The sequence below is a fragment of the Rhincodon typus genome, chromosome 14 (assembly GCF_021869965.1).
Source record: "Rhincodon typus isolate 14 chromosome 14, sRhiTyp1.1, whole genome shotgun sequence".
Classification (NCBI taxonomy): Eukaryota; Metazoa; Chordata; class Chondrichthyes; order Orectolobiformes; family Rhincodontidae; genus Rhincodon; species Rhincodon typus.
In genome coordinates, this window is record NC_063345.1 from 40814838 (window position 1) to 40831625 (window position 16788).

At 38.4% G+C, this 16788-nt stretch overlaps 1 protein-coding gene across 9 annotated transcripts in view; it reads left to right on the forward strand.

Moving 5' to 3' along the window:
• Positions 1 to 16788, forward strand: part of clcn5b (chloride channel, voltage-sensitive 5b) — a 127661-nt gene that overhangs the window by 68728 nt on the left and 42145 nt on the right. For all 9 annotated transcript variants that reach the window (XM_048605026.1, XM_048605029.1, XM_048605030.1 and 6 more), the window contains one exon: positions 7283 to 7434. In XM_048605026.1, the coding sequence (XP_048460983.1) occupies positions 7283 to 7434 (152 nt within the window). The remainder of the gene's footprint in view (positions 1 to 7282; positions 7435 to 16788) is intronic.

A 16788-nucleotide genomic window follows, 5' to 3' on the forward strand; every position in this document is an offset into this window, starting at 1 on the left:
TAAAAATTCTCATGACAGAATATGTATTTTACAACCTGAAAGTATAATGCTGTTTACAATGTCAACATTATGTGGTGATGTACCATTATTTTCATTGATCATTATTATAAATATGGAAATCGGCTTTCTGTAATAGCAAGTGTTGATTATGTTTTCGATTTAAGTACTAAGTCTAGGTGGCATTGTGGTAATGTCACTGGATTAGCAATCCAGAACCTCAGGCAACGTTCTTGTTCGAATTCTATCATAGTAGATGGTGAAATTAGAATTTAATTTTAAAATCTGGAATAAAAAAGCTGTTGTTTACAAAACAAATCTGGTTCACTAATAATCTTTCTGGAAGGAAATCTGCATTCTTAATCCAGTCTGATCTACATGTGGCTCTTAACGGCTCCCTTGGCATCAAGGTATGGGCATTAAATGCTGACCTAGCCAGTGATACCCATATCCTGTCAACAGATATTAAAAAAACTCTGTTGATTGCCATCTTCCTGTTTACTTGCTCATAAACTGGTGTAGAGCTGTATATGCATCTCAAATATAGTTAATAACTGTTTACGTATCATTTCCAGTAATGGAACACTTAGAACTGAACATAAGCAGTCACAGTACACTTAGCAGCCTTTAGGTTTTTTTTGTAGCTAACAACTACTGTGCTTGCAAAGCAAATTCTTTCAGATAAATAATTAACTACTGAATGTAATGTACAATACATGTGGGATTAACATTATCACTTACAGTACTTTCAGTTTTCTGGTCAGTTTCCACAAACAATTATAGCAAATATCAGCAACAAATTGCACATGCTTAAAGAATCGCTTAAATGGGTTGCGTGCTAAGTGCAGAGAGTGAAGGTGCTAATTGCAGTTCATGGAGACAGTAAACAGGAAACCATAGGTCAGTTAGCCTGTCATTAGGAAAATGCTATCAAAATCAATTATTAAGGAAGAAATAGTAGGACATTGAGCAAAGCTTAACACAATCAAATTGAGTCAACATGGTACTGTGAAAGAAAAATCATGTTTGACAAGTTTGCTAGAGTTCTTTGAGGATAAAACAAGCAGAAATGTTCAAGTGGAACCAGTATATTTACTGTATTTGGATTTCCAAAAGACATTTGATAAGGTGCCACACCAAAGGTTGTTGCACAAGATAGAAGCTCCTGGTATTGGAGGTAATGTTTTAGCATGGATTAGGGAGTGGTTAACCTACAAAAGATAGTTTGGATTAATGGGTCTTTTACATGTCGGAAAGCTGTAACTAGTGGATTACAAGCAGGATTGGTCCAAGGCCTCCATTATTTACTATCTACAGTAATGCCTAGGAGGAAGGGGCAGAGAGTAAAGTATCAAAATTTGCTCGTGATAAGAAAATAAGGAGGGGATGGTGTGATGAGGCCATAAAGAATCGGCAACTTTGGTAGAAAAATCAAAAGGAGGACTTTATTGAACTGGAAAGTGCAGTTTCGATGGATCTGGGTGTTCTTGTTCATGAAACGCAGAAATTATTATGTGGTTGCAGCAAGTAATTAAGGCAAAAGGAAATGGAATTTAGTTTTTATTGCTAGGGATTGGAATTTAAAAACAGGAAACTATGGTTAATATCATACAGGATATTGATGAGACTGTATGCAGTTTTGGCCCCTGTACTTTTGTGGAGGGAGGGTGTTCAAAGAGATTTCCTAGGCTGATTCCTGGGATGAAGAGCTTGACTTGTCAACAAAAGCTCAGCCAGTTAGGTCTTAGAAGATTGAGGAGTGATCTTATTGACACATACAAGATCATACAGAATTTTGAGGGGGCTTGATAGGGTAGATGTCAAGTTTATAAAACTTCTGAGTCATCAAGTTTAAATAGAAATCTGCAAGTCATTAGAAAATGAGAATAACTTTTCACAAATCTGAGAGCCTAAGTAATGTTAGCTGACCCGGAATAGAAGCATTGGAATGGGAAAGAAACGAGCCTGTTAATTAAAAAAAAAACATAAAACTTGAGAAAGGGCTGTAATTTCCTTGGACTTGAGTCTCTGTGATAAATGATTGAAAAACAGGTTGAACTTCAATTTGACATTTGTGCTAAGCAATCTTTGTAATTCTAGTGTGCTTGGTTTGTTTGTTTCCTTTGTGTAATAAACTTTGTATTGTGTTGTTCAGAACATCTGCAGCTTTGTGTGCGTATGTTTGTCACAAATCACTATGTTAGTTAACTAAACAAATCAAAAATATCAAGCCAGGTTTGATTTTTGCATCTGACTTGCCCAGTAGTACCATCTGCTGGGATCATAACATTACCTCTGCCTTAAAAATATTCAAAGACTCTGCTTTCTTTTAAGGAAGTGAGTATCAAATACTCACGATCCTCAGAAAATTTCTTCTCCTCTATCTTAAACTGGCCGTCCTTTTTTATTTAGAGATAGCAGGAACTGCAGATGCTGGAGAACCTGAGATAACAAGGTGTAGAGCTAGATGAACACAGCAGGCCAAGCAGCATCAGAGGAGCAGGGAGGCTAGGCCCGAAACGTCAACCTTCCTGCTCCTCTGATGCTGCTTGTCCTTTTTTTTAAGCAGTGATCCCTCATTTAAGATTCTCCACAAAAGGAGACAACCTTTCCACTACTATGAAGACCCCTTTGAGTCTTGTATATTTCAACCAAGTTGGCTCTTGCTCTTCTAAACTCCAGTGGATACAAATCTAGTCTATCCAACCTTTTTTCGTAAGACAACCTGCTCTTTCTAGGTAATATTCTACTATATCTTCTCCCGACTCTTTCCAGAACATTTAGCATTTTAGATGAAAAGACTGATATTGTCAACAGTATTACAGATTTGGTCTCTCAAATGGCTTGCATAACCTCCTTTTGTCTTTATTTCCCTTCTTCAAAAATAACATTCTATTTCATAAAAGTAAAATACTGTGCATGCCGGAAATCTGAAACAAATGCTGAATACTGGCGATCTGAGCATAGCTGGCAGCATTTGTGGAGAGAGAAAAAGAGTTAACATTTTGAGTCTAGCATGACTCTTCTTTAGAACAGAACATTCTGTTAGTTTTCTTGACTACTTGTTGCACCTAAACCTTTACGATTCATGCACTAGGACGCGAACTTACCTCTGTATCTGAGCTTTGCACTTATAACTTGGATGACAAAACTGAATGTACAATAACCCTTTGTGAATGCCACAAAATTAGATGGGAGAGAGTCTACACGGTAATGTAGACAGGTGAAGCGAGTGATCAAAAACTTAGCAGATGGAATGCAATCTGAAAAAATGAGAGGTTATACACATTGGCAGCAACAATAAACCAGCTGAATATAATTCAAATGGGCATAAACCATAAAAATTGCAGCACAGAGGGGATCAGCCCAGGGGAATTCAGGAGAGTCCTCATGCATTAATCACAAAAAGCTAGCACCCAAGTTCAGCAGGTAATAGGGAAGGCAGTTGGAATGTTTTAAATCAAATGAAGTGTACAAATACACAACACTTGGTAAAATTAGACAACAGCTGGAATTCTAACAACAGTTTTGATCCCTTATCTAAGGAAAGAAATACTGACATTAGAGGCAGTCCAGAGAAGGTTCACTAGGCTGATTTCTGGAATGGAGGGACTGTCTTATGACTAGATGTTGAGGTAGTAGGACCTGCACTTATTGAAGTTTAGAAGAATGAGAGATGATCTTATTAAAATGTGTAAAATTCTTAAGGGAGTTGACAGGGTAGTTGCAGAAAGGTTGATTCCATTTGTCAGGGAGTCTAAGACCAGAGAGCATAATCTCTGAATAAGGGATCACCTTTTTAGAAACAGAGATGAAGAATCTCTTTTGGAGGGTAGTGTGTCAGTGGAATTTTTTACCCCAAGGGCTGTAGAGGCTGGGTTATTAAGTATATTTAAGGCTGAGATAGACAGATTTTAATCAGGAAGAGAATCAATGGGGAAAAGGCAAGAAAATGAAGTTGAGGATTATTAGATTTAATCTAATAGTGGAACAGTCTCAATGGGCTGAATGGCCTGTTTCTGTTCCTGTCTTATGGTATTGTGGCATTGTGTTGAGAAGGTGTTTCCACTAATGGGGGAATCTCTAACTAGGAGATATAGTTATAGAATAAAGGAACACTGGCTTAAAACTGAGTTGCAAAGGAATTTCTTCTCTGAGATTGTGTTGTTTGGACTTTTGTAATTCAAAGTTCTGGAGGTCGGATAACTGCAAGTATTTAAAGAGAAGATAGATATATTTTTGAAATATTGAGGAGCTAATAAGTTTGATGACCTGACACAAAAGAGGAGTTGAGGCCTGAAGCAGATCAGCAACGATCTTATTGAATGGCAGGGCAGGTTTGAGGGGCTGAATGGCCTACTTCTGCTTCTATTTCTTTTGTTCTTATAGGGTGTAACGGGCTTAATGTAAAAATATTCTGATTTAGAATGCCTAGTGGGTGTGAGGAAAATAGAGAATTGTTATTTTATCTCTCTCTTTTATAGGTCCATGTGCCTTCCTGAATATTAATGTGGTGTTGGAAATATTTGTATCCGCCTTATTGGTATTCTGTTAAGATCAAAAAAACTTTGAAGTTTCCTTTTTTGAATACAGAGACTGGCTGGTGTCTACTTGATCTGCTGAGCTTGGGAAATGTTTTCAGATAAGCCTTACAGTATATTGTAAATAGTAGCTGTTGAACACAAATTTATGATTTTATATTACATCCCACTAATTAACCATAAACCAATGTTCTATGAAGTAGAGCCATTTTATTTAAACTGCATTCTGCCTCCACCAACATATTTCCTCTTACTTCCACTTGAGTGTGCAATCAAGTATTTTCATAGCTCTTCTTTGTAATACTTCATGTTGAATATTTACAAGAAATTTTTGGGCTACATTACTAGAATCCCATTCTTGCACTGGCAAACCTTGGTTAAAGAAAACCCAAATTGAAACTGAAATAGTTCTCTCATCTGCACTCTTTTCAGCTAAGGTTCCTTCCTGAGAATCTGTGGTCAATGATAACTTTTATAAATTTGACTAGAGAACCAAAAATTAGTACATACTAAGCTTAGCAAGCCAGAAGTTGTGTAATGAAGTTAAGCTTCTTACAAAGGAGCTCACAGATGGTATACAATCTGTGGTATTCAGGAACCCTATGCCTTCATTGTGTCATAACAATTGAATCATTGACACTGTTACAGTAAACTTTACCTAAAATATTCGAAGGCCAAAACAATCCTCTTTTCCAAGTATTTTCAAAAATATTGTTTGTACTCATGGTTGGCTGGTTTATGATCTCTGACATGCTGCTAATACTAATTCTCCTTCTTTATAAGGCATTTTGCATCTTTCAGTATGAACTTGAAATTCTCACAAACAGCCTAGATTCTGTACAATACTGGTTCGCCTACAACTGATGTTTGTAGTGCTGTGTAGAAGCTTGTAACTCATGGCAAAGAATGGTCAGATTAAAGTTTAGAGAAATTAGCAAGCTGAAACTTGGCATGAACCAGAAGAAAATAATCCAGTAATTCTGGCCTATTAGAGAATATGCTGAAATGTCTTGAGTAAAGATTAAAGTTGCATATAAAGTGGTGAATTACATATTAAGTTGCCCAAAGGAGATGTGCCTTCGGATTCCATACATGTACTCATTATGTTACACTTATCTTTCATTTATGATGGAAACTGAATTTAGCACTGCTAACGTTATTCCTCTTACGTAACCCTGGCAGTGCAGTTTCACCTCTAACTTCGTTCATCTCACTTGTGCAAGTTGCCTTATCTTTTGCTATCATCAATGCTGTATCACTATGGTCATTGTCATGAACTTGTCTGTTGTTTCTGCCAATTCCAAACGGACTGTTCTACTGCTCTGAATCTTCTCAAAATCTCCAACTACCACTCAATCTTTTCTCTTAAATTTATGGAACTCATTTGTTCCTGCACTTCTTTTTTCAGTTTTGGTGTTGCTTGATCATCATTTACTTTATCTCAGTTATTCCGTTAAACATACATGCCAGCCCACAATTTAAGTCTAAACTGCTCGTGGTCCCATGAAAAATACAATTGAATTATCTTGTATATAAAAGATATTCTGAATTGGAATGTGGGAGCAGGGATTGGGTAGAATTTAACAGAATCATTGCTCTGAAGAGTATTAAGTGACAAATCAGAGGACCTTATTAGAAAATTAATCATAATATTGAGTGGTGAAGCATACTCACGCTATGGTCTAGGTATGGTCTTTAAGTTACTAAGTTTATCCATCTCCACTTTTTTGACAAGTGTAGCGTTTACAGTTTGCCAGTCCTTTAGCACCAGTTGCATATTCAAGGAGAATTGAAGTATTTGGATTAGAGCTTCTTCTATTGCTACTCTACCTTCCTTCAGTAACCTAGAAAACCTATCATCTAGATCAAGTGACGCCAACGCTTTACAAAATTTTTAATCTTATCCACTGTCTCTTCTGCTTCTACTGCAATCCTCTTTTGTGATGGCAGATGTAAGTATTTATTGAGTCTTTCATCTGGCTTCACAGAATGATTTGATGCCCTCTGCTTCCACAGTAAAGTTTTGCAGGCATAAAATAAAGTAGCCAGAGGAGGTTAAAGTGAATGATTCTTAAGTATGTGTATGGGTATTAGCTATGGAGAATACCCACGATCTACCATGAAACTGTAAGGTCCGATGATGGTTATGTCAGTTAGTTAGGTGGGATACAAATCTTGTAGTCATGAAAAATGCATGCCTTTGTAAGAATACTATTTCACTAAAATGCATTTCCACCTTCCCCTCCCTACTCCACCCATGCAGGAGCAAAGAACAGAAACTGACCCAAGATACCTATCATTTTAAAATATCAAAGAAATCCAAGCTTGCAACAGTGCTTTTCTTTTTGTAGGCATTTTGATCAGATTATTGGCATTCCAAATTTGTATAGTTTTTTCATGGTTTTCATCCAACCGTAATTTACAAAATTTATTGTAGCAATCCACCACGATCTGGAAATCAGTTAGTCTTGCCCACACTTCATCTGCCTGTGTAACTGCACATTTGTGAGGTCTGTTTTTTTTTTTATCTTGCCTCTGCAGCCTTGTAAATGACTTACCAGTAGTAGTGAATAGTGCAGATCAATGTATATTGGTGATTCAGCACAATTAAACTAGCCACACCAGAGCACTGGAAGACCCCATTGGCATGGCCTGGCTGCAAAGGACTGAAAATAGGGTTTTTAAAAATCCTCTGAGTTTATCTTCTAAGGTTAATGGGATGTATTTATTTTCCTCTTATACAGGGTATACAAACTATAATGGAACAGGAATGAATGGTTCAAGCAAGATAATGGATTTTCTAGATGAGCCAATTCCTGGTTTGGGGACATATGAAGATTTCAATACAATAGACTGGGTCCGTGAGAAATCCAGGGACAGAGACAGACACCGAGAGGTATGTTAGTATCAGGACTTACAACGCTGTATGAAACACTTGAACAAAATGCATGTCTTTGTAACAGAATCTATTTAAGCGCTAAACCTTGTACAATATTTGACAATGTCTGTTTGAAATGGTTTATTTTATTTAGAAAGAATCCACTTTCTATTTCATTGTTTGTTTGAATTCTCTCCAGTCCAAAAGTAGTAAGCTTTCAGACCTTTGTCATTTAGTGCTATGGAATCAGCTGTAGAGGAGGCAGGTTGATATTGTGTTTGAGTATTTTCTATTTAATGTATCTTATTGTGAATGAAAGCACATTTAGTTCAATATGAATTGCAAAGAATTTGAGTGTATGGACTGCAAGTTTTAAACCATATTAATAAAGCAGTTTTTTTATTTATTCGTGGGATGTGGGTGTCAGTGGCTGTGTTTATTAAACTGGCATTTATTCTCCATCCCAATTTGTCATCAGGAAGGTGATGGTCAGCTGCTTTCTTGAACCGTTGCACTCCAGCTGGTGTAGGTACACCCTCAGTGCCATTAGGGAAGGAGTTCCAGAATTTTGACCCAGTGACACTGAAGGATCAGCGATATGTTTCCGATATGTTTCCTAGTCAGGATGGTAGCCATTTGGAGGCCATGCCCCATGTATCTGCTGCTCTCTCTCTCCTTTCTTGATGGAAGTTTTCATGGGTTTGGAAGCTGCTGTCTAAGGAACCTTAGTGAATTTCTACAGTGCATCTTGTAGATGGTACACACTGCTGCGACTGAGCATTCGTCGTGCACGGAGTGAATGTTTACAGATGTGGTGCCTGTCAAACAGACTGCTTTTGATAGACAGATACACAGCACGGAAAAAATCCCTTTGGCCCATCATATCCGTGCTAGTCAAAAACAACCACCTGACTATTCTAATCCTATTTCCCAACGTTTGGACCATAGCCTTGAATGACTTAGCATCATAAGTGCGCGTCTAAATATTTCTCCAATGTTTTTAGGGTTTCTATCTCTACCACTATTACAGGCAGCGAGTTCCAGATCAAAAGGTTTTTCCTCACATCTCCTCTAAACCTTGTATCCCTTACCTTAAGCGTCTGTCCCCTGATCATTGATCTCTCCAAGAGGAAATGGTCTTTCCTGACTGCCCTGTCTTTGCCCTGATAATTTTATACATCTCAATCATGTCCCATCAATCTCCACTGCTCTAAAGTAAACAAACCCAGTCTGTCCAATCTTTCTTCATAACTAAAGCTCACCAGCCCAGGCAAGATCTTGCTAAATCTTCTCTACCCCCTCTTCAGCGCTGTCACATCCATACTAAAGCATGGATTTCAGAACTGTCCACAATACTTTAGCTGTGGCCTAACCAATGTTTATACAGTTCCAGCATAATCTCCCAGTTCTTGAATGCTATACATCAGTTAATAAAGGCAAATATCCCACATACCTCCTTAACTACTTTGTCCACCTGCTGTATTCTTAAGGGAGCAGTGAACATGAGCACCAAGGTCCTTGTGATCTGGGCTGCTTCCCAGGATCCTACAGTTTATCATGTATTCCCTTGCCTTGTTTGTCCTGCCCAAGAACATCACTTCACATTTATCCAGATTGAATTCCATTTGCTAATGATCAGCCCATGTGACTTTTTAGTAGTATGATACAACTGAGTTGTTTGTTTGACAATTTCAGAGTTAAGGATCAACTACGTTGCTGTGCTACCATTTCTAAGTTCTTTGGGAGCTGTTCATTCAGGTCATCTGAAAAAAAATTTACTCTGTGCTATTTGAGCCAATAAATGATATTCATTTGTCAAAGTAGAAACTTAGTTACCCCATGCTGAATGCTTGGTAAGAATAGTTCACTCAGACAAAGTTGTTTTGGTAGTGCATTCATGCACAAAGATCTGCTCCTCTACAACAAAAACAAACATGTTCAAGCCTTGTCCTATTTTGAATTACCCAGGAGCTGTTGCTTTCAGCTTGGCATTGCCTTAGCCAATTGGAATCAACTTGCCAAGAAATAAGAAGCCTTTTCTCCTGCCATATAAATAGTGTGATTGCTTGAAATTTAACATTCTTTGGTTTCTTCGATGAGTGCAAAAGGAAAGGTCATGGGAAATGATTATTTTTTCATCAATGCTCAGAATGATTGGAAAATTAAATGTACAGTAATGGAGAACCAAATTGCAGGGGGAAAAAATCATTAACATTTAAAACATCAGCACCCATACTAGGGTCACCGGACCCAAACGTGAACTCTGATTTCTCTTCAAAGATACTACCAGCTGAGCTTTTCAAACAACTTCTGCTTTTGTAGTACCCATACTAACTTAGTTGATGACATTATAATAAAGCAAAGTATAGACACTACAACAAGTTATATTTCTATTGAACTGGTTTAAGGTCATGGTTTGTGCAGCAACCTGCTGGTAGCACAAATTCACCAGAATGATAACATGCAAGGAAAATGATTTAAGAGGCATTTTTTAAAGTTCCCTTCAGTTTGTAGGGATGATCTAATTGACTGTTATAGGAAGAATATTATTATTATTGTATTATTATTAAGCTGGACAGGGTTTGAAGAGATTTACCAGGATGTTGCCGGGAATGGAGGGGTTGAGTTATCAGGAGAGGCTGGATAGGCTGGGACTTTTTTCACTGAAGCATAGGAGGTTGAGGTGACATTATAGAGGTTTACAAAATGATGAGGGGTATAGATAAGGTGAATGGCAGGTGTCTTTTCCCTAGGGTGGGGGATTCCAAGACTAGGGGGCATATTTTAAAGGGGAGAGGAGAAAGGTTTAAAAAAAGACATGAGGGGCATTTTTTTTTTTGAAATGGAGTGGTTTGTGTGTGGAATGGACTTCCAGAGGAAGTGGTGGACGTGGGTACAATTACAACAATTAAAAGATGTTTAGATAAAGAAATGTTTGGAGGAGGTGGGCCAAGCATAGGCAGATGGGACTAGCTCAGTTTGCGATTATGGTCGGCATGGACTGGTTGGATCAAAGGGTCTGTTTCCATGCTGTATGACTCAATGTAGGCCAGACCAGGTAACAACAGCAGATTTCCCTCCCTTAAGGATATTAATGCACCAAATTGGTATTTAAGATAATCAACAATGATTTCATCATTAAATTTTTAATTTCAAATTTGTTTTGCATTCAGATTCCACCATCTGCCATGGTGGGATCTAAAGTTGAGTCCTTACAACATTAGCTAGGTCTCTGGATTACCAGTCCAGTGATAATACCACTGTGCCATCACCTTTGTCAGTTGAAATGCCAAAATACTTTATATTACATACAGTTTTATTATTTCATATTTCATGGTTTATATTAAGATATTTATTATGTAAAGGACAGAGAGCAGAAGAGTTTCTGGATTGTCTTCAAGAACATTTTCTTGATCACTTTGTTTCTGATCCAAGTAGAAAGGCAGCTTTGTTGGATTTAGTTCTGGCAAATAAAGTGAAGCAAGTATATAGTGTCAATGAGGGATAATTTAGAGCGTTGTGTACATAGGATCATGAGGTAGAAGTTTGCAGGGACAAGGATAAGGAGAAATCCAGAGTTAAAATACTTAATCCACAAGTGTGAATTTCAGTGCCTGAAAATAGATCTGGCCCAGGTAAATTGGAATTAAAGGTAGACAGACAGGAGGCTAGAAGAACAAAGCAAGCCAGACAGTGTCTGGAGGAAAGGAGAAGTCAGTTCCAGTCCTGAAGAAGGGTAATACCTGAAATGTTGACTTCTCTTTTCCTCCTGTTTGTCTACCTTGGATTCAAGCATCTGCAGATTTTTTTTTGTCTCTAACCAAATTGGAATTAAAGATTGACAATCAAAACCTTAATGGAACAATTACAGTCCAGCCTTTAAAGCTGAATGATTGGCATACAGTTAAGAGTCAGTCACACAAGGGAGAAATGAACTTTTTAATGAGGTATAATTCCATTGATTTGGATGAAAATAGACTTTCAAAAAATTTTAAGTCCCGCAGAATAGGATTGCTCGTAAAGTTGAAGCCTATGGAATATAAAGGACAGTGACAAGTTGGATACAAAGCTGGCTGTGTGGCAAGTATCAGCGGGTAATAGTGATTTTTTTTTCCCCAAATTGGAAAAAAGGTAGGCAATGAGATTCCTCAGGAGTCAGTAACAGGATCACTGCTTTTCCTGATTGTATGCAATGACCTAGCCTTGGTTATTAAGGGCACAGTTTGAGAATCTGCATGTTACACAACATTTAAACATATTCTGTGAGGAGGATAGTGATGGACATTGAGAAGACATAGACAGGCCAGTGCAATGAGCAGACAAATGCAGATGAAATTTTCTGTAGAGAAGCTTTAACTGTTACATTTTAGGAGAAGGGATAGACAACATAAAATTCAGGATACAGCACTAAATCAGTTGCAGAAATAGAGACATTCAGTCAATATAGATGCACAAATCGTTGGTGACAGGGTATGTATGAAAGTGATTAAAAAATGTATTGCATCCTAGTCTTTATAAATGGAGACATAGAGGACAAAAGCATGCAGGTTAGGATGAACCTTTTATAAAGCACAATTCAACATCAACTGGCACGTTGTCCAAGTCTGGGCACCCCATTTTAGAAAAGATGTGAAGACTTAGAAAAGATCAATGAGAATGGTCCCAAGGATGAGGGACTTCAGTTATGAGTTTAGATTGGAGAAGATGTGGTTGCTATCCTTAGAGAAGAGAGCTTTGAGTGAAGATTTGACAGAGGTTTCTAAATCATGTGTTCGAGACAGAATAGATCAGGAGAGACTGTTCCCATTGGCAAAAGTTTGAGAATCAGAAGATGCTCTTTTGAAGGAATGACAGAAAAACTAAGAAGATAATGAGGAAAAATGCCTTTACTCAGTGATTTTAGGGTTTAGAATGCACTACCAAAAAGTGCAGTGAAGTCAGACTCAATTGTAGCTTTCAAAATGGAATTTGATAAACACCTGAAATCCTGCAAATCTTTTCACTTCAAGAAAAGGGCAATGAAGTGGGATCAGCTAGAATGCCAGCATGAAGCCAGTGGGCCAAATGGTTTCTTTGTGCTGTAATCTATCTATGATTCCATAGTATCCAACTGCCCACGGTTTTTTAAGATAAAACTGCAGCTCTTTATCTGTTGCCTGCCTATGCATTTAATCCTAATATGAGATATTGAAGAGCATGTAAGAATCCACCTCAATAAAACCAACAGCCTTTCCTGTGACCCTTAAATAAATAAATTGCAGAATTAACCAATTAATGTTCACTGGTGCTTTATGGAATGGAGAGAGCTGCCATACATTTCATCTGGAAGATAAAGATGGAGCCCAAGAAGTAAACCAGAAATAATATTGATGCCATTATAAGTTTAACTGGGCTCTGAAGTATAATTTTACACAATCTGAATTATTTTCTTCTCCAGAAGCCTGTAATGCATTGAAAGCTTAAGTTTTCAGTTTTGGCAGAATTAGTCCAGTTAGGCTCCTTTTATCAGATGAAGAACAATTGCCAGGAACAAGGTGTAATTGCAGGGTAACTATCAATGGAATGGAAGACCCGTTGTGAAAGAAATGACACATGTGTGTTGGGCAGATGAGAGGAATGCTGATAAAAGGGCTAGATGGAGAGATGATGAATGCAGGAGTAAGCCCAGTTTTCAGGCAAGTATTCTTGCATTTAAGATGTCATATTAATGGTCTTTTCATCAAAAATGTTTCCCTGGTATACTTACATTAATTGTAAGCTATATTCTTACTTGCATAATGAAATTAAATTGTGGTTTTTTTGCCAGATTTTCTATTTTTCTAACTGAGGATCTAAATAATTTATTGCATTTGCTATATTTAATTTAGCTTTCATGTCTCTGAATTCCAACCCAGCAAAACTCTCTGATAAAACAGTCCAAGCCCACATGCTTTAAGACCTCAAACAGCCATCAGCTTTGAACTGATAAGTGGCAAGTACTACTAGAAGGGGAGGAGATGGCCTAGTGATATTATCACTGGCCTGTAAATACAGAGACCAGACAACATTCTGGGGAATGTTGTATCTGCCATGGCAGATGGTGGAATTCGAATTCAGTAGATATCTGGAATTAAGAACTAACAATGACTGTGAATCCATTGTCAACTGTTGGAAAAACCCATCTGGTTCACTAATGCCCTTTAGGGAAGGAAACTGCCATCCTTACCTGGTCTGGCCTACATGTGACTCCAGACCCACAGCAATGTGGTTGACTCTGAACTGCCCTCTGGGCAGTTAGGGATGGGCAATAAATGCTGCTTAGCCAGCAACACCTGCATCCCATGAATGAATGAAGAAAAAAAACCTAAAGAACTGAAGGAATAGAGCAAAGAATTATAGGATGGTCAAGCCTGAATTTGCTGATAATTTATCAGCAAACAGTTTTAAGAGACAGGATAAACTATTATTGATTTTATGGCTTTGTAATCACAGTTATGTAATACATACAGTTGACAATTTGTAAGTGATTTTCTGAAAGTAGATTGAATTTTAATAAAGCAGCAGATAGATATGTTCTGTTACCCTTATGTACTAATGTAAGGTATGGTTTGTCTGGTTAGCATGTAAAACAATACTTTTTACTGTATCTTGGTACATGTGACAATAATAAATCGAATCAAATCAAAGATATGATACGCTGGTTAATTAGATAAAAAAAGTATACAGCCGTGACAACTGGGGATGGTTGTTGGTTTTTTCAGTCTCGTTGTAGTGGTGAAGCCAGCATCCTGCTCCTTAGCTGAAGTGTTGGGTAACTCCTCTCTCAGTCTTTCTCCTTTCTCTCTGCATGAAAAAGATTGCTTGATGAATACTGCTCTCTGGGGTCTGCCTGATGAGAGCAGCTACCAACGAGGTATGCTTGATGAGAACTGCTCTCTCAGAGAACTCCCCTTTGCTCTGACGTGGTTACGCCAGTGCAAGTATGGCCTACTCTATTCCTGGTCCCTGCGTAGATCCTCCAGCACAGATCTGACCTAGTCCCGGCGTGGTTACTCCAGCATGGAATCTAGTTCCTGAACTCTTAAACCCCAGTGCAGTTTCTCCAGCATGGATTTGACTTCCCTAACTCTTGTTGGCCCCAGCGTGGATTTGACTTAACTCCTGCAGTCTTCTCCAGGTGCCATCACTCCTATGTACTCCTCTCTGAGCTCGGCACTTATATTTCTAGGGGTAGGTAGTTTGTGCTGTATCAATCGAGTGCCTGAATCATCTTGGCCAGTGGCCATGAGACAGCCAGTATTGATTATTGTTGCCCCCTTGCCCACTTCTAACTGAGTCTGAGTTTGAATTTGATTTGTTATTGTCACATGTACCAAGATACAGTGAAAAGTGTTGTTTAGTGTGCTATGCAGGCAGATTGTTCCATATAAAGTGCAGAATAGTGTTATAGCTGCAGAGAAGTTGCAGAGAGAGAGATTAACATTTGAGGGGTCTGTTCAAAAGTCTGATAACAGCAGGGAAGAAGCTGATCTTGAATCTGTTCATACATGTATTCAAACTTTTACATTTTCTGCCTAATGGAAGAGGGTGGAAGAGAGTATAACTGGTGTAGGAGGAATCTTTGATTATGTTGGTCACTTTCCTGACACAGTGGGAAGTAAAGTTGGAGTCAATGGATGGAAGGCTGGTTTGTGTTGTGGGCTGGGCTATATTCACAACTCCCTGTAGTTTCTTGCCATCTTGACAAGAGCAGTTGCCACACAATATTGTGATGCGTCCACGTAGGATGCTTTCCATTGTGCATCTATGAAAATTGATAAGTGTCTTTGTGGTCAAGCCAAATTTCCTTAGCCCCCTGAGGAAGTAGAGGTGTTGGTTTGCTTTCTTGGCCATTGCATTGATGTAGGTAGACCAGGATAGATTGTTGGTGATCATGACTCCCAGGAAATTGATGCTGTCAACCATCTCCACCTCATCACCATTGACACAGATAGGGGTGTGCCCTCCAGTCTGCTTCCTGAAATCAATAACCAGCTCCTTTGTTTTGCTGATGTTGATGGAGAGAGTGTTATTTTTACACCAGGCCGCTAAGCACTCAGTCTCTTTCCTGTGTTTTGTCTCATCATTGTTTGAAATCCCACTTACAACAGTGGTGTTATCAGCAAATTTGTAATGGAGTTGGTCCAGCATTTGGTACATAGTCGTAAATGTATAAGGAGTGTAGAAGGGAGCTGAGTTTGCAGTCTTGTGGGGCACCGATTTTGAGGATTATTGTGGAGGAAATGTTGTCGCCTAGTCTTACTAATTGCGTGGCCAGGAAGTCAAGGATCCAGTTACAGAGGCGAGAGCTGACACCCAAGTCTCAGAGTTTGGAGATGAGCTTGTTTAGAACTATGGCGTTCAAAGGGCTAGTGACCTCTGTGTTTTGTAATTCTTCCCTTATTTTTCACATGGCTGGAATTTTGGCAAGGTAAGTACTGCTATAATAGTTGTTAACGAAATCTTGTGCTACTAGGAAAATTCAGTCTTTAAGAGACCCCAATATTCAACACTGTCACTTAGGCACACATTAATTGGGGTAGTCAGCATGGTTTTGTTTAGGGAAGCTTGTCTCTTACTAATTTAATTCTATATTATAAGAAAGTAATGAGGATTGATGGCATTTAAGACTGAGATGAGGGTGAATATCTTCTCTTACAGAGTAGTGAATCTGTGGAATTCTTTACCATAAAGGGTTGTAGAGGCTGGGTTTGTTCAAGGCTGAGACAGACAGATTTTTATATTGGTGAGGGAATCAAGGGTTATAAGGAAAATGTGGAAAAGGAGAGTTGAGGATTTTCAGATCAGCCATGATGGTAGACTGGTCAAATAAGTGGTAGACTGGTCAAATAATTAAAAGCCTGTGAGATATAGGGGAACGTTGTAATTTAGAGAAAAAGATTGACTCTATGACAGAAATTAGAAGGGAGTGTTAGAGGGATTCTGTGATGTACACTGAGAAATTTACACAAATTTTGAATGTCATTTATTTTAAGTTTGGATTTTTGAATTTTTAATTCGTGACATATGGGTTTTTAGTATTTGTCAGAAGACTATAATGATTAATTTGTACATATTTCTGCAGCCACGGTGATTTCTTTCAAAACATCTTGAGAGCATGAGATAGTAGGAACTGCAGATGCTGGAGAATCTGAGATAACAAGGTGCAGAGCTGGATGAACACAGCAGGCCAAGCAGCATCAGAGGAGCAGGAAAGCTGACGTTTCCGGCCTAGACCCTTTTTCAGAAATGGAGGAGGGGAAGGGGGTTCTGAAATAAATAGGGAGAGAGGAGAAGATAGGTGGAGAGGAGACAGACAGGTCAAAGAGGCAGGGATGGAGCCAGTAAAGGTGA